General features: G+C 38.7%; 1 protein-coding gene across 1 annotated transcript; it reads right to left on the reverse strand.

Annotated features, from left to right (window-relative positions):
- Window positions 1-311: 311 nt before the first annotated feature.
- LOC107805581 (serine/threonine-protein kinase STY13-like) lies at window positions 312-17,997 on the reverse strand. The gene is made up of 3 exons (XM_075225448.1): window positions 17,663-17,997; window positions 15,530-16,523; window positions 312-979 (listed from the first exon to the last, which is right to left on the reverse strand). Exons 2-3 carry the CDS (start codon window positions 16,426-16,428, stop codon window positions 640-642), a joined length of 1,239 nt encoding a protein of 412 aa, XP_075081549.1. The 5' UTR covers window positions 16,429-16,523; window positions 17,663-17,997; the 3' UTR covers window positions 312-639.
- Window positions 17,998-18,294: the final 297 nt, after the last annotated feature.

Consider the following 18,294-nt stretch of genomic DNA (forward strand, 5'->3'; position numbering starts at 1 on the left):
TTGTCTCCAATAATTAGAACAATTAATCCCCATCCCTTAAACCAACTACTATATCCTGATCATGCAAATTGATTTGAATGTGTCCCATCTCCAAGCAAAATCGTCATTTTTGCTCCCCAATAATCAGAATTTCAATCCTCAAAAACCTCTCATTCACCAACACCACATTGACTAATACATTGTGGTCATATAGATTGATTTTAATGAATTCAGTCCTCCAAGCAAAATATGTTTACTCTTGCTACCATATTTCCTGCAATGTAAGATCAAACGTTGGGAGCCAACACAGATGAGGGTGTGGGCATGGATCAGAGAGTAACTTCTTCAGGACCTTATACATTCAAACTTGATAACAACAAAGGATAAGGTCTACAATGCCATAAAAGGACCGGTATGATACACATCAGCCCTCTCTTCTACTACTTATCAGCATCTTAAATCAAAAGAGAAAAGAGGGGGGGGGGGGGGTTAAAAGGATACAACAAAGAAACAAAGAGTTCTCATAACTTACTCCCTTTCCTATCGAACAAAGAAATTATGCCTAATAGATACACATAAAGGACTTAAAATGAGCTGTTTTTTTGGGCTTCCCAAATTCTTTACTCCTGTTCTTACTGCTTCTAGATTCCTCTTCCCACATTAATCAGTAGTCATCGGTTGGCTTATGCAGCACCTAAAACGGGCCTTTCTGACAGTTGTCATGATCTCTGTCTCTGCAACCTCGAGCATTCTGACCACTTGAGAGAATGGTGGCCTATTATCAGGGTTAGCATCCCAGCAGCGGGTCATGATCTCACTTAGGACAGGCAAACAATCATTGGGGATTGCTGGACGAACACCTTTGTTGACAACAGCAAAAGCTGCCTGCACAGCGGTCATTTTCTGGAAGGGAAGCATCCCTGTTATGAGTTCCCACAAAACGATGCCAAAACTATAAACATCGACTTTGTGGGTGTAAGCTCGATGCTGGATCATCTCCCTGCATATCAGAGTAAATGCATTAAAGTAACCAACAATGAAACACACATGCTATACGAATTTGGATGTTTTTCTTTGTTTTCCAAATGAGAAGAATCCTAATATATCACAAAACTGGAAGAAAAAATATCTATACCGTCAGACCTCTCTATAACAGCATCCCTATATAACAACATTTCACTATAAAAGCCAAGCTTTTCCGGAACCAATCTCCATGTTAAGTTATAATATATGTTCTCTATAACAGCACCTCGCTATAACATCCAAAAATATTCGGAACGAACGAGGCTGTTATAGAGAGGTTTGACTGTACTAGGCAGAATTGCTATAACACAAAGATTTCTCACCAGAAACCTAATTTCCTTTTTCAGATGAATAGACATGCTGGGCAACAACTTTGTCTGATATGAGGCAGAAAGGTTAGGGGCAGGTCTCACCAATCTCATTCCGCATGAAGGTCAAAATCCTAAGCTGGAATGTGCAGGGCCTAAATGACAAGAATAAAAGTAGTACTTTGGAGTCTCTTATTCGTAAATGGAGAGTAGACATCGTTTGTATTCAGGAAACTAAAATTGAGGATTGGAACAATTCTCTGTCCAGGCAAATATGGGGCAACAGATGGGTATCATGGGCTGAACTCAAGGCTTGGGGAAATAAAGGGGGGATCATTATCATGTGGGATAGAAGGTTGTGGCATTGTGTTGATACTCAATCAGGAGACTTCTCAATAACCTGCAGATTTGAGAGTTTAACTGAAGATTTCAAATGGGCTTACACAGGGTATATGGTCCTCATACCAACCCAGAAAGGAAGGAATTTTGGCATGAATTGGCAGCAATCAATGGTTTATGGTCAGACCAACGGGTAATCGGCGGAGATTTCAACGCATGAAGACATGAAAGTGAAAGACTTAATTGCTCCAGAAGATCTAGGGCAATGATCGACTTCTCAAATTTTATATCGGAGCTGGGCTTGATTGATCCTCCTCTTAATGGAGCACAATACACATGGTCAAGAGGGGAGAACTTTACACAAGCATCCAGAATTGACAGATTTTTGCATTCAACTGAATGGGGTGATTCATTTAAAGCAGTGAAGCAGCTAGCAATGCCCAGGGTAATTTCAGACCACAAACCAATCCTCCTGGAAAGTGGAGACTCGGAACCAACACAATCTTACTTCAAGTTTGAAAATATGTGGCTACAAACTGAAGGGTTTATGGACATGATAAAGGAATGGTGGCAATCTTATACAATCATTGGCTCCCCAGACTATATTGTCATCCAGAAGTTGAGATCCTTAAAGGACTTAACAACCTGGAATAGAGAGGTGCATGGCAAGTTGGAAGACAGAAGGAACGAGGCACTTGATGAGTTAAGACTCTTGGATCAAGTGGTTGAACATAGGGTACATTCTCCAGAGGAAAAGCTGATGACTTTCAATCTCAAATTGGAACTTCAACAGATTGCACTAGCTGAAGAAGTCTCTTGGAGACAAAAATCCAGATGCTTATGGCTAAATGTTCGGAGACAGAAACAAAAATTATTTACAGAAAATTGCTAATTCTCAAAGGAGGAACATTTGCATTGATAGGCTCAAGGTGAGAGAAAATCTAGTTGAAGATAAGGAGCAGATCAAACAGGAAATACTGGATTATTATCAGGCTTTGTACAAGGAGAGGGAACCCTAGAGACCTACAGCAGAGTTTGAGGGGTTGCCCTCATTATCTGCAGATGAATGTGTTGATCTAGAATCACCTTTTGAGGAATCAGAAGTCTTGTGCTCCTGATAAAGCACCAGGCCCCGATGGGTTCACTATGGCCTTCTTTCAAAAGGCATGGGACTTTATTAAAACAGATATCATGGAGGCTCTCAATCACTTCTATCATAGATGTCATATGGTCAAATCCTGCAATGCTGCATTTATTGCTCTTATCCCCAAAAAGAAAGGAGCAATAGAGCTCAGGGACTATAGACCAATCAGTTTAATAGGGAGTGTTTACAAGATAGCTGCAAAAATTTTGGCTGAAAGATAGAAGAAGGTCATTGCCAAGTTGATCTCTGGGCAACAAAGTGCTTTTATAAAAAAAAAAAGGCAGATCACAGATGCCTCCCTGATTGCCAATGAGGTCTTGGATTGGAGAATCAAAAGTGGTGAAACAGGTTTGCTGGGCAAATTAGACATTGAAAAAGCTTTTGATCAACTGAGTTGGGCATATCTCATCAACATCTTAAAGAAGATGGGATTTGGAGATAGGTGGATAAGGTGGATAAAATTCTGCATATCAACTGTGGAATATTCCGTGTTGGTTAACAGATGTCCTGTAGGTTTCTTTTCTCCTCAAAAAGGCCTCAGGCAAGGAAATCCACTCTCTCCTTTTCTCTTTATATTGGCAATGGAGGGTCTCTCGCAGATGCTAGGTAGGGCAAAGGAGCTTCGATGGATACAAGGTTTTCAGGTTGGGAGAAATCCTGCATTGATCTTCTGTGGTGCGGAAAGGTCACAAGTAATCAATCTCAACCTCATTTTACTCATTTTTGAAGCATTGTCTGGGCTACACATCAATATGCTTAAAAGCATTATTTATCCGGTGAATGAGGTTCAAAATTTGGAGAAATTAGCTGAAATACTTAGCTGCAAAACTGGCTCCTTCCCCACAACTTATCTAGGACTCCCCCTGGGAGCCAAATTCAAATCCACTGGAATTTGGAATGGAGTCATTGAAAAAGTTGAAAAGAAACTAGCAACCTGGCAAATGCAATATCTCTCGATGGGGGGCATACTCACACTGATCAGTAGTGTCCTTGACAACATACCAACTTATTTCCTATGCCAAGCTCAGTCCTGAAACGACTAGACCGGCTAAGAAGGTCTTTATGGGAAGGAAACAACGACACTCACAAATTTTCACTTGTTAGGTGACCAAAAGTAACTCAACCAAAGTCTTATGGGGGATTGGGTATCAGGAATCTTAGGCTTCACACCAAATGTATGCTAATGAAATGGCTATGGAGGTATGGACAAACTGAAGCAGGTTACTGGAAGGAGATCATTGACGCCAAATATGGAATTCAGAATCACTGGAGCCCCAAGAAAAGTCCAGCACCTCATGGAGTGGGTTTATGGAAACACATCAGCAGCTTTCAAAATGATTTCTTTCAGAATACATCATTCAAAGTTGGTAGTGGTGTTAATTTGAAATTCTGGAAAGACATATGGCTTGGTAATACAGCACTAAAGGATTCATACCCAGGTCTATACCTAATAGCCTGCAATCAGGACTCAAATATTGCTCAAAACAGAGAGAATAACATTTGGAATCCAGTGTTTAGAAGAAACCTTCAGGATTGGGAAATCAATGACTTGCTCTCCTAGCCACATTGGGAGATTTCATCACGGAAGATGAACCAGACAGAATCATTTGGGGAAATTCAAAAGAAGGAAAGTACACAGTCAAAGAGGGTTACAACCTTATCTGCTCACATAGTGGAATACTAGAGGATTGGCCCTGGAAACATGTATGGAGGACCAGAATGCCACTCAAAGTAGCATGCCTCACATGGACTGCCCTCAATGAAGCTGTTCTAACACAGGACAATCTTAGCAGAAGGAGCATTACTTTAGTCAACAGATGTTATATGTGCCAACAGAGACCAGAAAGTGTTAACCATCTGTTTCTTCATTGCCCAGTCACTGCTGATATTTGGAACTTCTTCCTATCCATTTTTGGTATAACTTGGATCATGCCTCACACCATCAAGGAAGCCTATATTAGCTAGATTTTTTGGAGAGTTGACAAAGCCATCAAAAGAATATGAAGAATGATCCCAGCAGTCATATTTTGGATTGTTTGGGAGGAAAGAAATGGCAGATGTTTTGATGGAATATCAACTCTAACAACTTCCCTAAAAGCTAGATGTTTAGTTAGTTTGTTCAGTTGGAACTTTCTTTCCCCTGTTAATAGGGTTGACACTTTTTTGGATTTTGTTAGCTCCCTGGTTCTAGCATAGGTACTCTTGTAGTGGAGCTTACAATGTTTTTTGTCTTTTGTACGGGAGCTAACATAATTTCTGTTCTTGTAATTTGGCATCTTCCTGATGCCCTTTCAATGATATTATCTTACTTCATCAAAAAAAAAAAAAAAGAATGTTCACAAACAGATCTACAAAGGAAGGAATTAAAGGCACTACTTCAAGCTTCCGGTTAACTCAACCTTCCATAAGAAGCACGAAAGCAGAAAGATATTCACCAGCATGGAAGGAATTAAAGGCACTACTTCAAGCTTCCGGTTAACTCAACCTTCCATAAGAAGCACGAAAGCAGAAAGATATTAATCAGCATAGGTACTCTTGTACTGGAGCTTACAATGTTTTTTATCTTTTGTACGGGAGCTAACATAATTTTTGTTCTTGTAATTTGGCATCTTCCTGATGTCCTTTCAATGATATTATCTTACTTCATAAAAAAAAAAAAATGTTCACAAACAGATCTACAAAGGAAGGAATTAAAGGCACTACTTCAAGCTTCCGGTTAACTCAACCTTCCATAAGAAGCACGAAAGCAGAAAGATATTCATCAGCATACTCAACGTGATATATTCTCAGAACTCACATTTCAATACAGAAAAGACTCAGCACGAATGATAATGAATAGAGTACAAATGAGAAAAGCTGGATCCGATGAAAATATCCATTTTTCTACTTCCAACTTTCGAAATGGGGAAACAAATATTGGAGCATAGTCTGCCTCTCTCTATCTAGTCAAGAATAAGGATATGCCATGAAAGAAAGCTCAACTTTTTAAGTTAAAATGGCTAATGTTTCACAAAGTATTACCAGCAACAAGTTATGATCTGAGATTGAGAGAAGGTCTTATGTTCTTATCTTTGTACACAGAAGACATTCCCTATTGCTTCCTTGTATTAAAGTTTACCATAAACTTGAAGCGTCCTTGCATACAATAATATATAACTTCCTCCTGTCTCATTTTATATGATGGTATTCAACTCTAAGTAGAATTTAAGACGTGAATTGGACTTAGAAATTATATTATTCATAGTAGATGAAAATATCAAAGTTATGATTAAAAACTTAGTTTTATAGAGAAACCATCAAATCAAAGCTCAAAATTTTAATAGCTAAAAGAACTAAAATTCTTGAAAGTTGTGAAAATTGCATGGAATAATATCAAACATTTTGGGAAAATGGAAAGAGTGTCAGAAATTGGAATGGAGAAAGGGAGTTGTAGACATATCAAATCAAGAAAAGGAAATTTTTTTATGAACAGGTAGCAACTTCACTGTACTGCAGACTAGTTGCATTAGGAGGAAGGCAGATATCAAAAGAAAGTACAACTTGTTATTCTTCTTGGAGAGTTGCACCACAGAGACCGTTAAAACACCTCCTTTGAAAACAACAAGTTACTGTCAAGCTCTCAGGCACACTCCCCGAGGAGCCTGGGAACAAGGAATCTTAGGTTTCCATGAACACCATTAAAAAGCCCCCAAAATTCCGACCACTCCACTGAAATTTTTCCGACGAAGAAGCTGCCACGCGCGGCACCTACCGGCGACCTAATCGCCACGCGCCGGGCGCGTGAGCCTTTTTCCGGCAGGGTTTCAAAAAATTTCTTTTGGACAGCTTCCTCTACTGATAATTCCGACCAGATCTGTACAATCTTTTCAGATTTCCGACGACTTTTATTTTTTCCGGGGAGCGGGGAACCTCTGTTTAGTCCAGATTTCAGTATCTTTTACATCAACAGCTCAACTGTGATTACCATCAAACACTCCTTATAATTTACATAACCTGAGCAGCTGGGTGGTACAATATGGGAGACAACCGGATTTATTTCAACGCAGGATTCAAATCTTTTGACATCACCAGATGGAATTCCAATAAAGATGTATGGTTCGAATGGGTGGAGAGAAGCCGCAGCATGATGAGACGTTCATCCATGGGCAGAAAGGCAATGGAATGGATTTGTTTTGTACTTAAAGAAGCATCGACAGATCAAATGAATTTAGTGAAGCGATGGAAGTACAAGGAACATATGACAGAACATTTCTGTACCAGGAAATTCAACGTTCATGGAAGATACATGAGCATTCTGTCACTGAAGGGAGAAGGGAGGTCTGTTATTATAATTCCAGAGTTAGCTTTGAATGCAGGTTGGAAAGACGTAGCAGCTAAGATAGAAAGATTCCTACATCAGACCCCCAAAATGAATCCCACAACCCCACCTAGAATCACTGTGGACAACTACCCTTATGTCAAAGCAATCAAGGAGAGTAAATGGCAATCCAATACCCTTCGAGAGGCAAAGGTCAGCATAAACAATGGAGATATCTCTGTGTGGAACCGACAGGTAGCGAGGATTCTGGTCTACTAAAAAGATGCATTGTCGGGTTTTTTGGGAAAGAAATCAACGAGAGACCCACTTTAGCAGACATAAGGCGATGGGCTAGTGCGTCATGGAACAAAGCATATGGAGTAAACATGTATGAAATGACAGGCAACATGTTTCTTTTTGAATTTCCAAACAGATTCATGGCGGAGCAGATTATGCAAGGAGAATGGAGTTGGAAAAAGTTCAAGCTTCGTCTGGAATGGTGGAGTCATACTGCTGGATGCATTCCAAACTCACAAATTGAGGAAACATGCTGGATTAGAGCCATGGGGATTCCTTTACATCTATGGTCACAAAAGATCTTCAAAGAAATAGGAGATCTCTGTGGGGATGGATAGCTACTGAAGAAGAAACTAATCTCAAAAATCATCTTAAGTGGGCAAGAATTAAAATTGTTGGTGATGGCAGAAAGACTCCCAATGAGGTTGGGATTGAAAGAGACGGTATCAAATTTTTCATCCCAATCTGGGCTGAAAGACAGACAAGATATGAGCTGAAGATGCAAGAAAACGAACAATGTTTTGAAATAGAGAGATATTTGAACAATCTAGTGGGGTGCACCATATTGCAAAACACTGATAAAGGAAAAGCAAATGTGCAACTTACACAAGGTTCGAGTTCGATGAATCAGATAGTAAAGCGACAAACAACGAGCTGAAATCCTATGACTCCGACTTGGCTGCACAAATCATTTTTAATGATCTCTCGTGTGAGTTTTCTGATGATATTAGGTTGAAGCCTTGTATTGAGGAAATGGGAGGACCTTCTTACCTGGGGGCAAAAGAGTCCACTCCAGGGGACCCAATCCCCAATGAAAACCTTGAAAATATGCCAAAGGCAACACTTAACAGTTGCAGTCAGCCAGAAGGTGGAGCAGAGATAGCAAGACTGGAACATAAGGCAGGGGAGCAGAGCACAAACACAAAAATGGGGGAAGATCAAGTTGGAAGTGCTTTGGAACAAGTAAAGCACTTTAGCTCTATCCAAGATTGGGAAATCGAGGAGGTGAATCCTATAGCAGTTCAGCAACACAATCCATTAATGGATAAAGACATGGATGCAACACTATGGGTCCATCAAAATATGATCAAATTGGGGAAAATGTTTGGAGTAGATTTTCAAGGCCATGAAGAAGAAGCATTGGAGTTGCTAATGCAAATTGACAGTTGTAGACAGGTTAGAAGGGTGGAGACAGAGTTGGCGGTGAAGAAACAAAGATTCAAAGGATCACTGGAATTAAAAGGTTTAACTTCGTTTGATGTCAAATTCAAGAGTGACGGGAAAAGGAGTAGGGGAAGAGATCTATCAATCATTTCAATATGAAGATCAAAGTAATTTCCTGGAATGTAAGGGGATTAAACGACAAGAAGAAAAGGGAAATCATAAAAAGTCAAGTGCAGAACTGGAGGGCAGATATTATATGCATGCAAGAGACAAAAGTGGATGGGATATTAAGGAAATAGTCAGTCAAATATGGGGTGGTAGATGGGTGAGGTATGCAAGTTTAGAAGCTAGCGGCACGAGAGGGGGGATTTTGTTATTATGGGATTGCAGAGTATGGAAAGGGGAGGTGTTACAGACTGGTGCATACACTTTGACTTGCAAGTTTGAGGCTCTTTTACAGAATTTTCAATGTCACATAACAGGAGTGTATGCTCCAAATTGTAGAATAGAAAGGAAAATAGTATGGAGAGAAATTGGTGCAGTGAGGGGATTGATGGAAGGTCCTTGGGCGGTTTGTGGCGATTTTAACGTTACAAGGTACCCTTCTGAAAAACGGGAATGTTCAAGGAGGTCCAAAGCGATGGTGGAATTCTCGGATTTTATAGAAGATATGGAGTTGATAGATCTACGACTTGAAAGGAGGCTACTATACTTGGTTCAAAGGGGACAATCATACAGCCGCTTCAAGAATCGATAGATTTCTCATTTCAGAAGAATGGGATGAAAGCTTCAGAAACATCAAGCAAACTATCCAACAAAGGTTGATTTCGGACCATTCACCTGTGGCTCTATACTGTGGTGCGTGGGAACAAGCTAAATCATACTTTAAGTTTGAAAACTAGTGGCTGAATGTGGAAGGTTTTGATGACAGAATTAGAGACTGGTGGACATCTTTTGAATTCTCAGGAAGACCAGATTACATTTTAGCTTGCAAGATAAAAGCTCTCAAGGGCAAGCTAAAAGAATGGAGCAGAGTTTATGAAGGTAATTTGGGACTGCAAAAATCAAAATTGCTAAGTCAACTAGCAGGTTTTGAGACAACACAACTAAGAGCGCTGACAGAGGAGGAATCAGTGAGGAAAACAGCTACTCTAATGGAGATTGAGGAACAACTCAAGAATGAAGAAATTGTATGGAGACAAAAATCAAGAGCTCTGTGGCTCAAAGAAGGGGACAGGAATACAAAATTTTTCCATCGTACTGCAAATGCACACAAGAGAAACAACAACATTGATCAACTAATGATTCGACAGGAAGTAGTCGAGGATCCAGACAGAATAGAGATTGAGATAACTGAATTCTACAAGGAGTTATACAAAGAACCTAAAGAGTGCTGACCAACGGTCAATTTCGAAAATAGCTCAAGAATTTCTGAATCAGAAAGGGAGTTTTTACAGAGTAACTTTGAGGAACAAGAAGTTTTGACCTGTCTGAAAATGTGTGCAAGTGACAAGACCCCAGGTCCGGATGGATACACAATGGGTTTTTTCAGAAAGTGTTGGGACATTTTGAAGGAAGACATCATGGCAGCCTTCAACTTCTATTCTCAGGAGATGTTTGAGAAAAGCTTCAATGCAACATATATAGCTTTGATTCCAAAGAAGACAGGTGCGAAAGAATTGAGAGATTTCAGACCGATCAGTCTGATAGGGAGCTTCTACAAATTGCTCTCAAAAGTCTTAACCGAAAGACTTAAGAGGGTGGTAGGGAAAATTGTCGATGCTCAACAAATGGCTTTCATCAAAGGAAGACAAATAATAGATGTTGTGTTGATTGCCAACAAAGCTGTGGATTCAAGAATAAAAAAGAAGGAACCTGGAATCTTATGCAAATTAGATATTGAGAAGGCCTATGATCATGTAAATTGGAGCTTCCTACTCAGAATGTTAGAACTAATGGGTTTTGGGCAGAAATGGAATAGATGGATAAAATTTTGCATATCTACTGTAAAATTCTCCATTCTCATAAATGGATCTCCTAAATGTTTTTTCCGTTCACACAGAGGTCTAAGACAAGGTGATCCTTTATCTCCCTTTCTATTCATTATAGCCATGGAAGGATTGAACAACATGATCAAAACGGCTAAAGTCAGTGAATGGGTTAAAGGTTTTGAGGTAAACAGGAGTGGGGCAAACAATCTAGAGATCACACATCTCCAATATGCTGATGATACTCTAGTCTTCTGTGATGCCGAAAAGGACCAACTTAGATTCCTAAGAATCATTTTGGTCTTATTTGAGGGAGTCTCAGGATTACACATCAACTGGAGAAAGAGCAATATTTTTCCCATTAATGAAGTTAACAACATGGAGCAACTGACACAGATATTGGGAGGAGAAGTTGGGTCCCTACCAACTGTTTACCTTGGGATGCCTCTTGGTGCAAGATCCAAATCAAAAGAAATCTGGAATTCAGTCATAGAAAAGTGTGAGAAGAAGCTGTCAAGATGGAAATCACAATACCTATCTTTGGGGGCAGGCTAGTTCTAATCAACTCAGTATTAGACTCACTTCCTACTTAGATGATGTCTTTGTTCACAATTCCAGCAGGCATTTTACAGAGATTGGACAAACTCCTAAGATCATTCCTTTGGCAAGGTAATAAGGAGAAAAAGGTCTTCCATTTAGTTAAATGGAAGACACTCACAATGGATAAAAAACAAGGTGGTTTAGGAATAAGGAATTTGAAGAATCATAGCAAGGCTCTTAGAATGAAATGGTTATGGAAGTACTCTCAAGAACCCCAATCTTTATGGGGCAAAGTGATCAAAGCAAAGTATGGTGAGGAAAATAACTGGGTGTCAAAAAAAGTCAGAACATCATATGGAGTAAGTGTGTGGAAATCCATCAGAGAACTTTGGCCTATAATGAAGAATCACTCCTCCATAAGAGTGAACAACGGAAGGAACACATCATTCTGGAATGATAATTGGTTAGGAAACGGAAGCTTAAAGGAAAGATACTCCGATATGTTTGGTTTAGCACAAAACCAGCATAAGACAGTAGCTGATATGAGGAGTCATCAAGGATGGGAAATCGCTCTAAGAAGACAGTTGAATGACTGGGAGATAACAAGATTAGCTGACCTTTACAAAGAGCTGGAAGCATTTAAAGGATTACAGGAAGGTTTTGATTCACTTTGGTGGAAGAGGCACAACAGAGGGGTTTACCGGGTGAAGGATGCATATAAGATTTTGAATCATAATAATCAACAGGTGGACCCATGGCCTTGGAAACATATATGGAAAACAAAGATTCCATACAAGGTAGCTTGCTTCACTTGGCTACTAGCAAAGGAGGCGGTATTAACCCAGGATAATCTCATAAAAAGGGGAATTTCTCTGTGCTCAAGATGTTTTCTGTGCGGGGAAAATGCTGAAACTGTCACACATTTGTTTCTACATTGCAAGATTACAGACCAACTATGGAAAATCTTTATTAGTCTTAGGGGTATTTCATGGTCAATGCCATACAGGCTTAAAGATGTCCTTTATAGCTGGGAAGAAGCTGGAGCTGAAGCAACTAGTAGAGATAGATGGAGGACTGTCCCGGCTTGTATCTGGTGGACAGTTTGGAGGGAAAGGAACAATAGATGTTTTGAAGATAGAAGCAATCCAGTGCAGAAGATCAAACTCAATTGTATTCTTCTTTTTTGTTTTTGGTGCAAACAGATTTACATAGAAGATACATTGACAATCATAGACATACTAGGATCTTGCTAGGTCTCGAATTAGAACATCTACTAATCCTCTCCACGTAAATCTGGTTTTCAGTGCAACCTATGTACTGATGTTTTTAATATATACAATAGTTACCAATTCAAAAAAAAAACACCTCCTTTGATAATTAGGGAGCACTCCCCTTTGGTTATGCTCTATCGAAAATTACAACACAAAATCACACTCTAGCTCTTTTTGCTCCAAAAAGAAATTTAGGAAAAGAACATAATTGGCTAATTGCATACTTAAGTACCAAAGCCAATTTCCAAAAACAATTAACAATTCGCTATTGAAAAGTAGTCAAAACACTAAACAACAGTGAAACAATCCATTTTTTTTTCTTAATAAGAAATGAACTACTAAGTCTTTACAATTAGAATCTTCACCCAACTAATATCTCTTTCTTATTTCTTTTTTCCTTTTTTGGTAAAAAAGTAATTATACATGACACTCTTAAATAGCTTTTAATTAATCTTGGACAGATTACATTGTATCTTTACCCCTCCGGAGTATGGGTCAGGTCTGCGTACACTCTACCCTCCCAAAACCCCACTGGTGGGACTACTGGGTTGTTGTTGTTGAGATTACATTGTAGTATATCCATAGTGTAAAATACAGAACTTCAATTATTAACAACAAGAAATAGTGGAGCGCAACACACAGAATAAGCATGTTATACACTCAGTTGTAGGCAAAGTATATAGACGGTTTAATGGTATTACCATTCCATATTTCAAGGAGAAAAAGTTCAAAAAATAGCTCAAGGGAAAATGCTCCCTATTAAGCACACACTAACTTTCAACCTTGCTAAAAAGCAAGAGGGATGGAGGTTTGGGAATCAGAAATGGAGCACTAAATAGGGAGCTACAATTTGGTAAAATGGAGCACTTTGCTAAAAAGCAAGAGGGATGGAGGTTTGGGAATCAGAAATTTGAGACAGCATAACAAGAGTTTACTTATGAAGTGGCTATGGAGATTTTCTCTAGAGGATCAAGCTTTATGGAGGAAGGTTATCTGTGAAAAATATGGGGCAGATGGAAGGTGGTGTACAGCAGGAGCTTCTGGACCCTATGGTGCAAGTGTATGGAAGTCAATTAGAAATTTATGGCCAGGATTTATCAGCAATGTTAGTATCAAAGTGGGGAATGGCAATAAAACTTCTTTCTGGAATGATGATTGGATGGGTAATGGACATCTTAAAGAGGCTTTTCCAGATTTGTTCACTACAGTGCAGCAACCCCAAGCTACTGTGGCTGAGGTATGGAGTACGCAGGGGTGGAATGTTACGTTCAGAAGGTTCCCCAATGACTGGGAGGTTACGAGAGTCATTGAATTCTACAAATTGTTGGATGGCTTTAAGGGCATCACAAAAGAAGAGGAAAGAAACAGCGGAGGAGTATATACTGTAAAGTCAGCATATGGACTCCTGAATAGCTCTGGTCACATGAACAATGAGACATGGCACTGGAAGCACATCGGGAAGGTGAAAATCTCTTTTAAAGTGGCTTGCTTTTGTTGGCTTGTAGTCAAAGAGGTTGTTCTAACTCATGACAGTTTAATGAGGAGAGGAATGCTTATGTGTTCCAAATGTTTCTTGTGTGGAAAAGAGATTGAAACAAACAACCACCTCTTTTTACATTGCAAAGTAACTAGTAGGCTGTGGTATCTTTTCATGAGTATGAAAGGTGTGAAATGGGCAATACCTAGGACAACTGCAGAAATAATAGCTTGCTTGAATGACCCAGGTATTATACTGAGGCAAGCAGAAGCATTGGTGGAGGTTGAAGTTGATCCCAGCATGTATTTGGTGGACAACTTGGTTGGAGAGAAATTCAAGATGCTTTGGAGATAGAGCTAACACTGAACAGAACATCAAGACGATGTATGTTTTTGTTTCACTTTTGGTATAAAGAAGCTTTGGTAGAGGATGTAGAGTCTATAGTTGATATTATTGGGTCTTTGTAACTACCACAAGTCAGGGTTTGCGTTTTTGCTCTTTTTCGAAGGTCTTGTAACTATCTTTAACCTTTAGCATAATCTTTATGCTAAAGGTTTTTCTACTTAATTTATAAAACTTGTTACCTTCTCAAAAAAAAAAACTTTCAACCTTGAAAAAGGAATGCAACACGCTGTTGTTGAGGCATAGGTTGTAGTTACATAGAAAATCACACTCTAGCTCTTTTTACTCAGAAAAAAAATTTAGTTAAAGAACATTACTGCATATTCTTAATACCAAATTCAATCTTCAAACACAGCCAGAATTAGTGTGGGATTGAGGCATAGTTGTTGTAGTTGTAGTTATAGTTGTATGAAGTATGAACTACTATCCCCCGTTACTTTTTATTCTTAGCTAACAAGCAATTTGTTTCTAATCTTTAGCAATTTGCTGATGGAAAGTAGTCAAAACACTAACTGATAGTGAAATATTCCAACTTTTTTTTCTTAATAAGTAATAAACTACTGAGAAGTTAGTTAGAGTCTTTACCCAACTGATGTCTCTTCCCTTTTTTACCCCTTTTTCCCCTTTTATTTCCTTTTTTTTCCTTTTCTTGTGAAAAAGTAATTTTACACGACACCAGCAATTAATTTTTAATATTCAAATATGAAATAATTGGCCAGATTAAATTGCAGTACATCCATGTTCCATACACTACTTTCAATTATTAAAGACCAGAAACAGTGGAGTGCAGCACACAGAATAAGCATGTTATACATTCAACTTAAGGTGGAGTATACAGAAGGGATAATGGTGTTGCCTTTCCATAGTTCAAGGAGAAAAGGTACAAAAACAAAAATAGCTTAAGGGAAAATGCTCCCTATTAAGGGCACATTACCTTTCAATTTTGCAAAAGATATGCAATGTGCTGTTATATTTCAGACCATTGAGAGAAGGTTATAGTACGAATTTATTGTCCAAGCAAACATATCATGCTGAACAAACATATTTCTGTTTCAGCCATTCCTCTTTTTTCTTGGTAAGTAAAAGGTGGTACCATATAGGCACGAATATCTAACATATATGAATCAAATACACTTAGCAGGAGGACGTTGGAAACTATAAAACTAACACAAAAAAAGATCAAGCATTCCAAAGAGAGAGAAACAGCTAACATAGCTCTGTTAAGGGGTAATGCCGAAGACCAGAGACAGGAATAAGATAAGATGATTTAATAAGGCTGCTAGAGAGTCCAGACACTTACGGAGCCATCCAGCGGTATGTTCCAGTCTCTGGTGTCATTCCTTCAGTCTGCACTTCAATACGAGCAACCCCAAAATCCGCAATCTTGATCGACTTGTCCGCAGAAATCAGTAGATTGTCAGATTTCAGGTCACGGTGTATCAGATTCAGGCCATGTACATATTCCATCCCCCTTGCCACGTCTAATGCCTGCTTCACCGCTAACTTCAAGGGCACTGATCGATTTTGTCTCCTGGCCAGAAACTGACGCACTGATCCCCCTTTTGCATATTCAGTCACAATACACCAGACCATAGGTTTACGGCATCCACCAATAAAACGCACTATGTTTGGATGCTTCAACCTTGCCAACATCATGACTTCCTGCTGAAATGCCTGCTCCATCAACTGAGCTCTCTCAAGATCATTTTCTGGCCTCTCTAGAAGCTTGATAGCAACATCCTCACCATTGTATGTTCCCTTGTAGAGTTTGCCAAAAGCCCCCTGAGCAAAAGCTGGACCCATGTTTAGCTTCCTCAAATCAATTGTCCACTCATCATAATTCTCAAGCCCGTCGGTAGGAAATCGAGGATCCATCAAAGCTTGAGCTAGGGCATCATCACTCAACCCTTGAGAAACTCTCCCCCTATTTACACTAGCTGCCGCGGTATAGTTATTGCGGACGCGCTTGAGGCCCTGGTGGTTTAAAATGCGTGTGTGGGAACCATTTGATCCAACACTGCTGTTATCCGTTGACATCGCAACCGAACCTCCACCAATGCTCATTTGCAAGCTCCCATAACTGTCGATTGACATGTTTGAGCCCTCGCCAAGCTTATGGTAAAAATTTTGAGTGATGCCATAATTATCATGGTTCTCATTTAAGTCGATAAGTCCTGCGAACTTTGGAGCCTCCAACATTTTCTCTGATAAATCTGCTGCAGCACAAAAGCTTCAAGTCTAGCTTATTTATACTGCATGAAAATTGGCATAGTCAAACTTCACTCTCCATATTCCTGTGAAAAAAATATGAAAAAGACAGAAGGTCATTTTTTGAAAACCCAATTTAGAAAACCCTCCTCTCCCACTTCTTAACCCATAATGCAATTATCAGTAGATTAAGGGACAATAGCTACACAAAGATTAATATTGCAAACTTTATGACACTAAAGAGTCAATCGATCATTCCAAATTACTGGGAGATGAATACATGAATCTTCTTTACCCATTAAGCTCTACTCACCTCCATTTTACACAAATACTAAACGAGTCGTCTTTTAACGCAAATTAGAGCTTCTTTAAAACCAGGATCCTCCAAATATTTCACTTATCCTTACACAAACATGCAAGTCTCCAACACAAGTACGCAAACACCACGCAAAATATAAGTGTAAAACAAACAACTAAACCTCTATAACAACTACTCCCTCTGTCCCAATTTATGTAATATTGTTTGATTGAACACATAGTTTAAGAAAGAAAGAACGAAAAACTACTGGATCTTGTTTTCTAAAACAAACCATAAACATTTGCATGACTATAATCATTTCATAGAGGGTAAAAGTTAAATTATTTCTAAATACAGAGGTCTCACGGGACAGACTCAAAAGGAAAATGCATCACATAAATTGGTACAAATGAAATAGCTCCTATAGGAATCATTTTCTTCTAAGCTGAGGCTGCATTTATTCTAAGATATCTATCCCTCTTCACTACCCAGGGAGAGAAAAAGTAATTTTCACTATATTTAATGCTGAATCGCTCAGAAATGAAGATAAATAATCAACCATAAAACTTTCTTAAAACATACAAACACAAAAGATAAATCATCAAGTATACAAAAATCGATTTGCAAAACTAAAAATAATTAAACCACACATTTTCCCCTCTGCAATTTTCTTCCAGAGCTAAGGGTTAAATTGTAATTTCTCAAAAACGCGTCCATTTCTGTTTCCAGCTCAAACTCTCCCATACAGATGTTTGGAATTTTAACTATAAGCATCAAAAGGATAGCTCTGCCCCGTCACAAAATTAACAAAAAAAATTAATTAGCATAAAATCCCCATTAATAAAAAAAAATAAAACAAAATAACTCACATTTTCAATTAAATTTGGCGATCTGAGAGTAAAGTCAAGGAGCAAATGATAAATTTACCTTTATCAAAGAGGGAGCTTGACTTTGCAAAACTTACTGTTCCAACTCCTAACACCCGATCGATTCTGAAGCTGTACACAAACTCCACCACGCGCAGCTCCACCGAGTTGAACCCACTCACCTCCACCGGCAGAACGTATAGAGAAGTAGTAGTAGTAGTAGATTAAAGAAGAAGAAAAAGAACGCAGAGAAAACGCACACAGTGATGAATGAATGAATGAATATTGTCTCTGTCTTAGCTATAGAAGTCTTCGTCTCTCTTTTTTCTCTTTACTAGTGGGGGAAGACCGATTGTATAGTCGCTCGTATTATCAACCAATATGTTGTGTGGGGTTGGAAATAATGTGTCCGTAGAAATATCATCATCTTTGACTGCTATGACTTTTGTGCTTCCATTGACCAGGTCAATTGACCCAAAAATGAATAAAATTTGAGGTTGCATATATTTTGGAGAATAAGTATGGAAATAGAGATTTGAATTTAAAAAGGTATGCGAAATTAAGGAAAAATTCCACCTTAGTTTTAAATTTAAAATTTATCGTATCATTTTATTGGACATATTTTTACCATTATAATTACAAACCACGAACAAATATTATTTAGCTATATATTAACTTAATAATAATATCTAC

Source organism: Nicotiana tabacum, chromosome 11 (assembly GCF_000715075.1).
Source record: "Nicotiana tabacum cultivar K326 chromosome 11, ASM71507v2, whole genome shotgun sequence".
NCBI classification, from domain to species: Eukaryota; Viridiplantae; Streptophyta; class Magnoliopsida; order Solanales; family Solanaceae; genus Nicotiana; species Nicotiana tabacum.